Source organism: Trachypithecus francoisi, unplaced genomic scaffold (genome assembly GCF_009764315.1).
Source record: "Trachypithecus francoisi isolate TF-2019V2 unplaced genomic scaffold, Tfra_2.0 Lachesis_group7, whole genome shotgun sequence".
Classification (NCBI taxonomy): Eukaryota; Metazoa; Chordata; class Mammalia; order Primates; family Cercopithecidae; genus Trachypithecus; species Trachypithecus francoisi.
Window position 1 is genome coordinate 79473468 of NW_022681472.1, and position 15301 is coordinate 79488768.

At 39.7% G+C, this 15301-nt stretch overlaps 1 protein-coding gene across 7 annotated transcripts in view; it reads right to left on the reverse strand.

Moving 5' to 3' along the window:
• Positions 1–15301, reverse strand: part of TATDN1 (TatD DNase domain containing 1) — a 50565-nt gene that overhangs the window by 23277 nt on the left and 11987 nt on the right. For 3 of the 7 annotated variants that reach the window (XM_033203554.1, XM_033203552.1, XM_033203553.1), the window contains exons 2-6: positions 10847–10912; positions 10058–10107; positions 6982–7045; positions 4386–4529; positions 4244–4286 (exon numbers count right to left, since the gene is read on the reverse strand). In XM_033203554.1, coding sequence (XP_033059445.1) covers positions 4244–4286; positions 4386–4529; positions 6982–7045; positions 10058–10107; positions 10847–10912 — 367 coding nt within the window. Of the gene's footprint in view, positions 1–4243; positions 4287–4385; positions 4530–6905; positions 7046–10057; positions 10108–10846; positions 10913–15301 lie in introns of those variants that run through there. The other 4 variants (XM_033203555.1, XM_033203558.1, XM_033203557.1 and 1 more) reach the window with 4 other exon arrangements.

The window sequence follows — 15301 nt, forward strand, 5'->3', positions numbered from 1 at the left end:
GCACACATACTATGCACCACTCATGTCACTATAGGCTTTACGTGCCTTATGTTAAGAAAGGTAGGCAGCAATCTCCCCATTTTTAAAGGGGATGCACAAAGGGACGAAGTGACACCAACGGCAGTTGTAAATCTCATGAAAAGATCTGCTGATTCCAAAGCTCATCCTTTTAACATGTCATACGCTACCTTCACTTAGCATTATTTTTCAGACACATCTATTGTATATTGATTTTTCTGTCTTGCCTCCTAATTATCTATTTTTCTTTTCTCATACATCTCCTTTTTCCTGACTACATTTTTACTTAAAAACAAATCACGGCTGGGCGTGGTGGCTCACACCTGTAACCCTAGCACTTTGGGAGGCCGAGGCGGGCGGATCACTTGAGGTCTGGAGTTTGAAATCAGCCTGGCCAACATGGTGAAACCCCGTCTCTACAAAAAACACAAGAAAATTAGCTGGGCATGGTGATGGGCACCTGTAATCCCAGTTACTTGGGAGGCGGAGGCAGGAGAATCGCTTGAACCAGGAGGCGGAGGTTGCAGTGATCTTACATCGCACTGCTGCACTCTAGTCTGGGGGCGGAGTGAGACTACATTTCAAAAAAAAAAAAAAAAAAAACACCCAAACCATACACCAGTTGTTTCAGATGGTAGAAAAGTGCAGACCAAAATCTGAAGTCTTCCAAAAATAAACCCAATAGTGAAAGTTGAATTATAGGCTTTTATCCACACTGCTCAAAAGGAATAAAAAAGAACCTTCCCTCTGTATTAAATATTTAACAGACATTTACTAAGTACCTACCATGTGCTGAGAGTAATATGCTAAATGCTATGGAACTGTCACATGAGTAAGACCGGGTGTGTGCCTCTGAGGAACTCAAAGACACTTGTCTGTTGTGGGGAGGAAGGGATACCCTAAAACCCATTTCTGTACAACATGATAAGTGCTGAAACAAATAGAGTGCTGTGTACACAGAAAAGACTGCATGCTGTAAGTACACGCTAGGGGAAAAGAGGTGAGGGGCAGAGAACGTCGGTGTTTGCTTCCTTAACAACAATCAAAATGTGATTGTTACTAGTCTTTTTTTTTTTTTTGAGATGGAGTCTTGCTCTGTTGCCCAGGCTGGGGTCCAATGGCACAATCTTGGCTCACTGCAAACTCCACCTTCCCAGTTCAAGCAATTCTGCTGCCTCAGCCTCCTGAGTAGCTGGGATTACAGGTGCTCGCCACCACGCCCGGCTAATTTTTGTTTTTAGTAGAGACAGGGTTTCACCATGTTGGTCAAGCTGGTCTTGAGTTCCTGATCTCAGGTGATCGGCCTGCCTTGGCCTCCCCATGTGCTGGAATTACAGGCATGAGCCACCGTACCTGGCTGTTTTTTTAACCAAGTCATTTGATGTTTTATCATTAAAAATTAAAAAATCTTCACTGCCATCTTATCAAAAGTTCCTCCTACTTATTTTGTCATTAGCTTATTCACTCTGGAAGAAGCCAGTGTCACATGCTGTCACTGAAAGTCAGTCCTTCCCTCTGCTGTTCATACACTTTAGTGACAGCACTTCCAACCTACTTTAATTATTTATGTCCTCTCTTGTCTACAGTGGCATCAGGAAAAAGTCTTATTTTCCTTTGTATCATGCTGAGGAGGCACTTGGTAATCATTTACTGAATGGAGTTTGAACTTCTCTATTAGCAATTAACACCTGGTATGTGAGTTCAAGCACAAGCTGTGATATGCATATTCTAAGATAGATGCTATTCTGAACATGCTCTGATGATGGTGAAGAATCCTCAGAACAGTTAAATTAAACTGATACTGTCAATGTTTTCAATTAACCCCAAAACTGAGTTTAAAGTATTCAGGTTGCATTTTAGAATCAGTTCTAACTCATTTTGGATGAAAAGTCATACGGGGAAAAAAACTTGGGGACTGTGCGATTGCTCTTGCTTGTCATAACACATAGTCTATTAGACTTACAAGGCTTATCCTGACAAAAACCAGACATTAAAGTTGAGGAATATGATCTGTGGGCTTAACCTGAAGAACTATTAAAGACAACTGTTTTTCTTTTTTTTTTTTTTTTTTTTTTTTTTTGAGGCGGAGTCTCGCTCTGTCGCCCGGACTGGAGTGCAGTGGCCAGATCTCAGCTCACTGCAAGCTCCGCCTCCTGGGTTTCCGCCATTCTCCTGCCTCAGCCTCCCAAGTAGCTGGGACTACAGGCGCCCGCCACCTCGCCCGGCTAGTTTTTGTATTTTTAGTAGAGACGGGGTTTCACCATATTAGCCAGGATGGTCTCGATCTCCTGACCTCGTGATCCGCCCGTCTCGGCCTCCCAAAGTGCTGGGATTACAGGCTTGAGCCACCGCGCCCGGCCTAAAGACAACTGTTTTTCTATTTCAGTGTGAACATGAGAACTTTTAAGGTTAGTGAGCTGGCCTACATAATATTCGACAGAGGTATAGCGCTTTAGTAACCCTGCTAGTAACCACATGAATGTCCCTGAAAGACACAGCAAATAATATACCACAAACTAAGCAGTTCTAAAAGGGATGTATAAATGAGCGACCTAAAAGAGACAGGATGTGTCTACAGAGCATTACTCTAACCCATCCTTTTCTACTTGGTTATAGATCTTCACACTCCAGAACTCTGGAGCTTGAGGTCTAGGGTATGACAGACTCCACTAGTAGATCTGCTCCTCCCCACAGTGATTTTCAACCGGGGGGACATATCAGAATCCCATTTGTGGGGAGCAGGGAGGGAAGGGGGAGGAAGTACACTTTTGGCATGCGTCATTTTAAAACATCCCTTTAGGCCATCAAGTCACTGGCTTAATCATATGATCATATCACCATATGACAAAATTAATTATTAAATATTATGATATAGCTGGATGGTATCTTAAGAGAGAATCTGATCCTAATTCTCTGTGTATAAGAAACTAAGGAGGACAGAGGACTGTTTATTCTTAAAGGTCTCTAGGGACAGATATTCTACCTTATTCAGATTTCTGCATACTCCAAGTTCTTGGCAGTGGCTGGCACATAGTGCTCCATAAACATTTGCTGAATGGATGAATAACTAAATTAACCCCCTTTAGAAGCTCAGTCTAATGTTTTATCATCTTCATAATTAAGATGTTTTTGAAATTCGACAAAATGCTTACGTTTTAAATTCAGACTATGACCTAAATTTTCTTTTCAGTCTTTAACACTCATTCACCAGTATGATGACAGGAGCTCCAAATTTAGCTCCAGGCAATGGGTTACAGGAAGTCCTGCAGGGTTGTGAGCTTTGGAGTTTTCTCAGAAGCCACCATTCAACATGGCTCCTATTAAAGGAACCTCACAGTTCCAAACTAACAATATTCAATGCCCAGCAAGAGTAAACTATGCTTTTCTAGCTTTGGTGATTGATCTTATAATACTTTTGTTGGTTTTTTGTTGCTGATTTTTTTTTTTTTTTTAAGAGACGGAGTCTCCTTATGTTGCTCAGACTGGTCTGGAACTCCTGAGCTCAAGCAATTCTCCTGCCTCTGTTTCTCAAAACAGCTGCGACTACAGGTACAGTCTGCTGTGCCTAGCTTGTAATACACTTTCAATATCCTTTGTTTTTAAATTATATCTTCCAATTTGGGAGGCTGAGGCGGGTGGATAATTTGAGGTCAGGAGTCTGAGACCAGCCTGACCAACGTGGTGAAACCCAATCTTTAATAAAAATATAAAAATTAGCCAGGCATGGTGGCATGTGCCTGTAATCGAGATACTCGGGAGGCTGAGGCACGAGACTCATTTGAACCCAGGAAGTGGAGGTTGCAGTGAGCCGAGATCACACCACTGCACTCCAGCCTGGGCAACAGAGAGCGACTCTGTCTCAAAAAAACGAAACAAATCACATTCCCCAAAATAATTTAGTTCATTCCATTGGAACTGTTCATGTAGGAATGCATGTGTTAAACAAGCAAACAAAAAATGTAAAGTCTCTATCATGTAAAACTCATCCCTAATTTCTACCATTAAAATAAAATTAAATGGTTAATCGACCAGGGAACTATGTGCTTCCGCCCCTTATGAATTACATGCAAGTATGCATGGAATTAGTTTCACTTAACTTTTCACATACAGAGGGAAAAACAAAAATATCCTGATGCTTAATCCAACTATATTCTCAACTGATAAAAGTTATTTTAAAATCACTCATGATTTTACAATAATTTGTAAAGCCAACAAATTTCCTTACTTGAGTTGAGTATCTTTGGGACAAAACTGTAGTCGGTCAAAATCTTTAAAAAGATAAAGAAGAATAATTACTCCTAACTTACACAGAAAAAAATTACTTATTTTCAAACAAAGTCATTCTAAGAGGCGAGGCTGGCACTCACCAAGTCCACATTCTCCTATTGCCACAACTTTCCCTTTATTGTTTTCAGCAAGATTTAGCAACTCCTTTAAGTAAAGATCAGGGTTATTCTTTTCAAATTCACCACATCTTGTAGGATGACATCCAACTGTACTGAAAAACATATCTAACACAAAATAATGTCTTAGGATTATTTTCAAAGTATTTTCTCATATTTATATTTATTATGATATTTAGAGGATATCGAGTAATTTCAACTGGTTTTCAACAATGGTAACAGATTATTCACATTATAAGAACTGCATTATGTTAATCATATGACAATTTTTAGAATACCAAAACAAAGTAGGATACGAATATGAAAATTGCTTTAATGTATTAATAAAATAATTCAGCTTTTTCTAATGTTTGGCATTTAGGGCTGTAGGATGCAAAGTGAAAATGTTTTGTTTTTGAGACAGGGTCCCACTGTGTCACCCAGGCTGGAGCGCAGCGGTGCCATCACGGCTCACTGTAGCCTTGACCTCCTGGGCTCAAGTGATCCTCCCACTTCAGCCTCCCAATTAACTGGGACAACACATACATGCCACCACACTTGGCTAATGTTTAAATTTTTTTTGTAGAGACAGGGTTTTGCTACGTTGCCCAGGCCTGGGCTCAAAGTCCTGAGCTCAAGCGACCCACCTGCCTAGGCCTCCCAAAGTGCTGGGATGACAGGCCTGAGCCACCATGACTAGCAATGATTTATCTTTTATATTCACCATTAATGTGACTATCTTGATTCATATATTTTTGTTTAACACCAATTCCTCCATTATTGATTCATGTATTTAATATAGCATAAAAATGTATTCCCTTAAAACGGTTAATAGTGGAGGTTAAAGAGGTGGAAAGGGGAATTTGTTTTTCTAATAAAAAAATGAGGTTCACCTATTTGGAGGACACTCTGACAGTCTGACTTGTATAGAATACAAATGAGAAGTCAAAAACACTTTTTAAATGGTTTAGCTGAGTTTGAACCATGGGAAAGGTATCAAGCCTTCCTCAGGCTCTCATGCAGATGTTTAGAAACAAAGGAAGCAGCACTTTTAAGGCTATAAGAACACAAGTTACATGGAGAGGAGTGGAAGAGGGCTGATAATGGAGGTGGGAGAACTTTAAAAAGCATACATGTTTGGGGATAAAAAGTAAGGATAAAATGTTCTTATATATCTCGAAAACTCCCTGGGAGAGATTCTATCTTTAATCACTAAGAAAAAGTGTCAATGGGCCGGGCGAGGTGGCTCAGGCCTGTAATCGCAGCACTCTGGGAGGCCAAGCCAGGCAGATCACGAGGTCAGGAGTTGAAGACCAGCCTGACCAACATAGTGAAACCCTGTCTCTATTAAAGATGCAAAAATTAGCCAGGCGTGGTGGCGCGCGCCTATAATCCCAGCTACTCAGGATGCTGAGGCAGGAGAATCACTTGTACCCAGGAGGCACAGGTTGCAGTGAGCCGAGATCATGCCATTGCACTCCAGCCTGGGCGACAGAGCAAGACTCTGTTTCAAAAAAAGAAAAAGTGTTAATGGATTCTAAAAGAGAAGTATGGATTTTAGAGAGATTTCCATAAAAATATAGCTTTTAGTAAGTTTTCATACATAAACACATCAGTATTTTAAAATACAACATTTAAAAATTATGTAGAATGTTTAATTCCTCAGTGTCTAGCACATAAGGTATGCAAAAAAAAGTTAAATTCATGAATGCCAGATAAATGAGGTTTTACGTAACTAAGATTCCTTTAATAATCAATCCTAAAACTTTCAATATTTTAAATAAACGCAAAGTGTATGAACATAAAGCAAGCATATGGGGGTTACACAGCATTATTATTTGCATTCTTGGTACCATGCACAGTATCTGGTCCATCTAGTAAAAATTTAATAAAATAATCCTTCACAGCTTAAGTTAAAAAAGAATACATAAAAAGCAACTCATATCTTTTTGTTTTTTGGGGGTTTTTCTGCTTGTTGTGAGACGGAGTCTTGCTCTATTGTCCAGGCTGGAGTGCAGTGGCACTATCTCCGCTTACTGCAAGCTCCGCCTCCTGGGTTCACGCCATTCTCCCACCTCAGCCGAGTAGCTGGGACTACAGGCGCCCGCCACTATGCCCGGCTAATTTTTTGTATTTTTTAGTAGAGACAGGGTTTCACTGTGTTAGCCAGGATGGTCTCAATCTCCTGATCTGCCTGCCTCAGGCTCCCAAAGTGCTGGGATTACAGGTGTGAGCCACTGCGCCCAGCTAGCAACTCGTATCTTAAACACATTAAAACACACACATGAATTCCACATCAAAAACACCTGAGGTTAAACTGTGTACCTGGAGAACTTTATTCTCATTAGCTGAAATCTTAAAATAATCTTCATTGAGTACTATGAAATGGTTTTATAAACAGCTGATATACCAATGAGTACTCTGAATTTTGTCATCTTAATCATGTCCCATTGAAATCAGTCTATTTTCCTGTTGTTTCCACAGTCATGATCTATTGTATTGTACCTGAAGCAGTTTTCAGAAAGACTTCTTCAAAATTACTTAATTCATTTTTTTTTTGGTAAAAGAAATATGAGAATACCATTTGTTTGTGCCAAATGCAGTGCATCTTTACTGTCTTGTAGATTTCCACCTGTAATCATAAACTGAAATAGAAAGAAAATAAAATAAGCTGACTTTAATAGGGCAGCAATAACAGTTTCCTAAACATGCCTTCCCACAACTTCCTTACTCCAGACTGCTCTCTTCTGTGACTGTCACACACCTACCCCGGGAGACTACCTCCTATGCAGAGTGGTATCTAACTACACCTCAGGGATGTATGTATGTATGTGTGTGTGCGTGTAGAGGTGTAGAATTCATCACTAGACTCTGTCAAAATGTTAAAATGTATTTACATGTCTACCTTTCCTATTAGACAACGAGTTCCTTGAGGACAGAGATCAGGTATTATGAAAGTGTGAATAATTAATCAGTGATTCAATAGTGTTGATTGATTAGATAGTTCTCCAGGTGTAGTCTGGTAACTCCCAGTAGGTATATGAACTCAAAACTATTTTCATAATAATAATAAGACACTTTCCGTCTTTTTCACTCTCACTCTACTGCAAGTGTCCACAACGTATACAAGAAGCTACACGATGTGTGATACCACCAGACTGACTACAGAAAAAGATATGAAAATTCAGCAGGCTTCTAGTAACACAGTCATTAGAGATTTGAAAAAACAACTGTACTCATGTTGTTAATATTTTTTTTCTGGAATACACTTGTTTTTCATAAAAATATGCTATTTATGTTATCCAGTAGTTTCTCGTTATTTTAAAAGGAATTAATATTCAAAATTTTTTGTTTTAATTTTTAATATAGTATATATCAGTAGGTAAGACTCACACAAACAAAAGCTCTTCGGGGGTACTCAATAATAAAGAATGTGAAGGGGACTGGAGAGCAAAAGGTTTGAGAATTAGTGAGTTAATGCATGCTGATGAATTCTCTGTAGGAAAACATATGGCTTTTGGCAAATAAGCATACTTCTACATAGACCCATTAGGATCCACCCAGTAATTAGACTGCCATCTTTGCTGTTAAAATGAAAGTGTCACTGAAGAGCTTTGTGTTGATAGAGCACTGAAGCACTGCGGCATAAGGGGCACATTCTTCTAAAGACACGATGCAAGCACAATGATGTATATTTTTTCATACTTCAAGAGTCTCACTAAAATGATGAACTCATTCTAGGTACAACTCAGGGAAAAAACACAAAACCAAGGTAGACCTGCAAATGATAAACAGATGTTTTCATATAGCTATTTAAATCTTTAATATGATTAGCTATTGAGTATCCGTTCAGAAAACATATAGCCATAATTAAATCCTTGACTATCTGTAAAACATAAGATATAAGGCAGGGCGCAGTGGCTCAGCACTTTGGGATGCTGAGGCGGGCGGATCACCTGTGGTCAGGAGTTCAAGATCATCCTGGCCAACATGGCGAAACCCCGTCTCTACTAAAAATACAAAAATTAGCCAGGCATGGTGGCGGGCCCCTGAAGTCCCAGCTACTTGGGAGGCCGAGGCAGGACAATCACATGAACCTGGGAGGCAGAGGTTGCAGTGAGCCAAGATCGTGCCACTGCACTCCAGCCTGGGCAACAGAACAAGACTCTGCCTCCAGAAAAAAAAAGACATTAATAAAAACAGTGGGAAAACTTTCTTTTTGCTAACATACCTAAAACTTTAATACTAGAACAGATACCTACATCCAGTATTTAAATTATGTAAAATATTAACCAAGTCTACTTTTTATTTTACGTGTAACTTTTCTAAATAGTTGAAAAAAGGGCAAGACACGAGGGCATCATCTCCTCTCCCGGTGTGTAGGATAATGATAATGATCATCTCCTCTCCCGGTGTGTAGGATAATGATAATGATCATCTCCTCTCCCGGTGTATAGGATAATGATAATGATCATCTCATGGTGGCGGCTTCCAGCACACACATAACGTAGGTTGTTTATGCCAGGTATAATACCAAATGCTTTACGTTCAATATTTTATTTAGCCTTCATAACAACTCTATTAATTAAGTACTATTATCATTCTCATTTTACAGATGAGAAAACTGAAGTCTAGTGAGATAAAAGACCCCAGGTTATAAAGCTACAAAAAATGAAGCAGGGGCTGGACACCAGGTTTGTTATGCCCTAACTACGCTTTTAACTACTATAACATAAATGCAAGGTATTGAATTAAATTTCAGTTTGGAACCATGTCCAAGTAAAAATCACTTCAGTTCTGTCATTCCTAAGTGTGTGTGTGTTGTGTGTGCATGTGTGTGAATAAACATTAAGATTAAATTACTCATGGCTAACACATGAAAATTTAAGAGCTTAGTATTTTGGAGTCATCAGAAAACCATTGTTTAAAGTGATTTACCAAGCAGAATGACCCCATAATGAGAAATTAATGTAACTTTTATCTTTTCATATTATTTGTGAATAATAACAAATACAAGTTTGGAGTTGGAGACTGCAAAACTCATTTAGTCAGCCGTGTCACTTTCCAAAACAAGTTATTCAACTTGGAGGCAGTGGCTATCAAATGTCCTGACAGCATACTATGGAATTTAACCTTATTTCTTATGTGTATGTGTGTGCTAGCTCTCTGTTTTAAAGCTAATTTAAAGAAATATCTATTCATTTGCTTACTAGAACTCTCTAAAAAACCATAGACATTACTGTAAAAATTAAAATATTATCTCCATTATCTGAAGTGGTATACCCAAACTATAAATAGCTACACTTGGTGTCTTTTTGATTATTGCTTAATTCTGACAAATGCTAAATTATATTATAAAATTGATTAAAAGTTGCCTCTTTAGAAGCCTGGTAATTCACATAGGTTTAAAAAAAGTTTTTTCAAAGAGGTTTTGCCATTTGTCATGTATAAGAACTATATATGAGATTTGTGTAACTTAAATTGCTATGAACAGAATATTTGGATATTTTGTTTCAATTAACTTTCTAATATCACAAGTAGACAATTTGTACTCCACGTGTGGCACTGGCTTGTTCCCTTCTACTCTGCAAAATTTTAACTAAAATTTAGTTAAAATATACATTTAAAATTCTCAAGAATAACAAAACAGATGTTACCTTTTTAACACCAATCTCGACAGCTCTCCCTATTACATCCTGTAAGTCATCTGTAAAAGATAAACTCTGCATTAAGAAAACCTGGCAGACAAAAATTTGACTTTTTTTTAGCTTTTGTACAAATGGCTATTTGAAGTTTTATATTCGAAATTATAAACTTCTATAGGTAAAAAGACCTTAATTAAACTTCATTATAAATGTTCATGATCATGGTTTATCAATAAATGTGTTTCACTTTGTTTACAGTTTTATCCAAAATGCATAGTGAGTTCTTTTTTTTTTTTGAGACGGAGTTTCATTCTTGTTGCCCAGGCTGGAGTGCAATGGTGCAGTCTCGGCTCACTATAACCTCTACCAGCTGGGTTCAAGCGATTCTCATGCCTCGGCCTCCCAAGTAGCTGGGATTACAGGTGCTTGCCAGCACACCTGGCTAATTTTTTTGTTATTTTTAGTAGAGATGGGGTTTCACCATGTTGGCTAGGCTGGTCTCGAACTCCTGACCTCAGGTGATCTGCTTGCCTCGGCCTCCCAAAATGTTGGGATTACAGGCGTGAGCCACCCCGCTCAGCCATGAGTTCTTTATTATTTCAACTTTAAGAGTGGATTATGTTGCCCAGGCTGGTCTTGAACTCCTGTACTCAGGCAACCCTCCCGCCTCAGACTCCCAAAGTGGTGGGATTACAGGTGTGAGTCACAAGGCCCAGCTTGGATTATGCTTTTCAAGATCTCCTGAGGCAGAAAATTTGTCTTCATAGAGAAACTATTCGCCTTAATAAAGGAAATACTTACCTTGATGCTTTTGAACCCCCCTATAAATTCCTCTGAACATAGGGTCAGTCAAGTTGATGCCAATATCTGTAGAAAGCAAAAATCACTGATCAATTATTGAGTCTCTAGTCGAAACTTCTACTTAAATATTAAAAGCTTCTGTTACTAAACTTTTTGTTCACACACTCATCTACTCAAACAATATCCAAGTGCTACCACTTGTCAACTACTGTGCTAGAAACATGGGATACAAAGATGAATAGGATATAATTCCTGCTTTCAAGAAACTCACTGCAGAATTGGTAAGGCAGATCCATTATCACACAATTATGAAATATTATAAGTAAACACTGGTACTATGGGACACAGAAGAGGAACACCCAACCTAGTCTGGTGGCTGGCTCAGAAGAGGCTTCCAGAAAGAAGTAATCATTGAACTGCATCTTAAAGGATGAGTGGCTATTATCCAGTGGAATAGAGGTAACTGCAGACAGAGGAAGCAGTGGGAGCAAAGCCCTCAGGATGGGAAAAAGCACAGTGCTTGTAAAGAGCTACAGGCTGTTGTGGCTGCTGGAGAGAAGAACAATTGGCCCTCCGTATCTCTGGGATCTGGAGCTGCAGATTCAGACAACCACAGGTCAATTGAAAATATTAGAAAAAAAAAAAAAAATACAACAATAAAAAATATATAAATAAAAGTACAGTAAGGTATAAAAACCATTTACATAGCATTTACCTCAAATTAGGTATTTAAGTAATCTAGACATGATTTAAAGCATACATGAGGATATGCATAGGTTACAGGCAAACACCATGCCATTTTATGTAAGGGACCTGAACATCCGAGGGTTTTGGTATCTGCAGGAGGTCCTGGAACCAATCTCCTGCCGATACTGAGGGAAGACAGTGTCAGGAAGGGAGGGGTCAGAAGATGCCAGACTCAGCTATGGTACAGACACTTGTTTTTAAAATACTGGATGCAACAGGAAGCTCTGTCCTGCTGCAGAATATAAGGGAACATGGGGAAGAACAAGATACGAAGTCAAAACTGTGACTGATCACAGGCAAGAAGAAAAATGCCCCCGTTATTGAAAATACATATCATTTAGCTTTTAGCAGGAGCAGAATCTCAAAATGTGCGGTGGTGGTAGGCAGCTGATTACCAACAGACTCCCTGCATTATTTCTGCGAGGTTTCAGCTTCTTGGTATGTTCTCATTTTAATTTCTGCCAAGCTGGTCCCCAGGAATGTCTGCTCCACCAATAAGACATACCTTGAAAGTGAATGGGAGTTTAGAGAATTTAAGAGACAGTGAAGAGAGTATTCCAGGCATTTGAAACAATAGGGGAAAAAGTAAAATGCAGAAAACGACAAAGGTATTTGAGTGCCAACATGTCAACAAAGATGGGTGGGATGTGGTACCCTTTAAAAGGGCTATTAACATACCAACATCATCTAATACTATACACACTGTAGGAGTTTGGTGGAATGGCCCAATCAGGAGAATTACTATCTAGTTTTTTTATAAGTAAGGAAAGGAAATTAGATAAAAGGGTCAGACTGAGAAAGGAAACCCAGGGAAGAGAGGAGAGGTCTTTCTGCCTAAAATAATCCTTCGCAGAGGTTTAGTCTAGGGTCATCGAGCATCACTGATCATTAGGAAAACAAAAATGGTCTGTATCTCTTCTAGACCATTTCCCCTTTGTGCAGTGTTAAACAAACAATAATTCATAACATTTGTCAAAGACTATGAGGAAGCCTTTATTCAAGAGAGACTACTGATGGCAGGGAAGCTTTTGCGGAAGTGGGAGGGACTGGGCTCAATTTTGAATACAAGGACAAGTGAGGATTTATTGCCACCAAGTAGAATGGGGATCAACAGATGAAAAATTACTAAGAAGAAATATCAAAGGTAAGGGAAGATTCTGGGTTTACTCAACTTGACGGATTTCTGCTGAAGGCAGGCCAGAGTGATAGGATATTCTGCTTGGGGATTTGAGATTTGGGATGGGGGAAATGAGGGATGAGAAAGGTCTGTAGCTCCTGGCTGAAGAGGGAAGCAGGTCCTACATCCCAGAATAGTCTCTGGGTTTATCTGGGCAGGCAGAAATGCAGGAAAACTCCTTCGAAAGTCCCTTGACCCAAGTGCAGTGAGAAGCGCTTAAAGGCCACGCAGATGTGGACAGCGGTAATCGCAGCTGACCACCCACCATCCTTCCACACTTTGGCATCATCATAATCTTTTTTTTTTAATTTTTGAGACACAGTCTCACTCTATTGCCCAGGCTACAGTGCAGTGGCACAATCTCGGCTCACTGCAACCTCCGCCTCCCGAGTTCACGCAATTCTCCTGTCTCAGCCTCCCAAGTAGCTGGAATTATAGGCGCCCACCACCACACCCAGCTAATTTTTTGTATTTTTAGTAGAGATGGGGTTTCACCATGCTGGACAGGCTGGTCTCGAACTCCTGACCTCAGGAGCTCCCCCCGCCTTGGCCTCCCAAAATGCTGGGATTACAGGCATGAGGCACTGTGCCCGGCCAGTCTTGATAAATTCTTGTAGCCTCGCACTGCTGGCCCAGATAGTCACAGCTCACCCGCAACAAATAAGTGAGTCTTTCTGAGCCTCAGTTTTCTCACTAGTAGGATGGACATAAACTTTTTCCTTCCAGCAACAAAATGTGGCTCAAGTCCAAAAACGAATATGAAAGCATTTTGCAAATTAAAACTCCTATTAACATGTAATTATTGGGAACAGTGTTAGTACAAACACTGTAACATGCCAACAACAAATGGAATTTGAATCAGCTTTAGCCATACTGCCATACCACCTTAAGTGGTTAAGGCTCCCGATCCAAGAATGCATTATCAAATAGCCAAATGTGAGTCAATATGTTTTGAACATTAAGACTCATGATGTAATCACGAAAATAAAGCCACTCAAAATCCTATTTAACTTGTTCAAAACGTTCTTATCTATGTTAAGGGATAGTGAGAACAAAAACCTTGTATCTGAGAAATGCAAGCACCTTTCAATTATCAGGCCCAGAAAGGCATTTAAAATGTTCACAGCAGTCCATGCTCACTCCCCTTTGAGCTGAGTAATTACTTCTTGAAGCCAATTGCTATGTGGGCTCTAGACTGACGCCAAGTGGCCCTAAACTGCCATACACCCTATAGTTCAACAATACATAGCCAATCACTAACCAATGTTATCTCTGTAAACCAATGAGAATCCCTGATTAACAATTTTTGTAACCGCGCCCCCCCGCCCTTTTGATTTGTCTTTTAAAAACCTGAGCCTCTCTTTTGTTCTCTGGAGCAGTCCCCAAGGCAACTTGGAAGTGTGTCCTGCACTGCAGTCCTCAACTGTTGTGCTTGCATAAACTCTGTAAACTAGATTCTGACCTTTTTGGTTATTTGAGGTTAACAATAGTATATTTTAAATTAAAAGTCTCTGGCTGGGACGGTAGCCCAAGCCTGTAATCCCAGCACTTCAGGAGGCTGAGGTGGGCGGATTATGAGGTCAGGAGATTGAGACCATCCTGGTGAACGCAGTGAAACCCCGTGTCTACTAAAGAATACAAAAAATTAGCCAGGCGTAGTGGCGAGCACCTGTAGTCCCAGCTACTCTCGGGAGACTGAGGCAGAATGGCGTGAACCCAGGAGGCGGAGGTTGCAGTGAGCCAGGATTGTGTCACTGCACTCCAGCCTGGGCGACAGAGCAAGACTCTGTCTCAAAAAAAAAAAAAATTAAAAGTCTCTATTAGACGTATGCTTATTGGCATGTAAACTCAAACAAAGTAGACAAATACTGTATGAAAACCAATGTCTAGCCAGATCTAGCTAAATATAGTAAGTAGCTTGAAAAGTTAAGAAAGCAAGAGATATGGGTGGGAGGGAATGACAGGAAGAAAAACAAGGCAAAGTGGAAAATTACTACTTCCGATTAGGGGAGAAAAGTGAAGGATTCATACGTTCGGTAGCATGTCCCTATAGAGATCAGTAATGTTTCTTTTTCATTAACTTTCTTCAAATAGCTGGCTTGAAAAGCAGCACCTACTTTATTATTTAAGAGTTCTTCAAATATTGACTTTTAGTTTTCAAAACAAAGTGAGAGTAGAAAACGGCACTGTTTGTAACCAGGAGAAAACGACAACTCTTAAGTTGAAGCCTCAGTGTTTGGGCTCACTGAATCATGTCACATCACTGTCACCTATGATCTAGGGATACAAAGGGACAGCAAATAGGGCATAATTTGGTTTTTTTTAGATATTGCTAGTCTTTAGATATAACCCTGAGTTTATAGCAAATACAGGGGATTAGAGAACAAGCTCAGTGACACTACTATTCAGCAAACACACAAAGCCGGGAGATAGGACTTTCTGTAGGGTGTTGACTTAAAATCATGAGATCTATACATTAGGGAAGAACTTTATTTCTTATATTGAGGTGCAACCTGCAGGGTGGGAAGCAG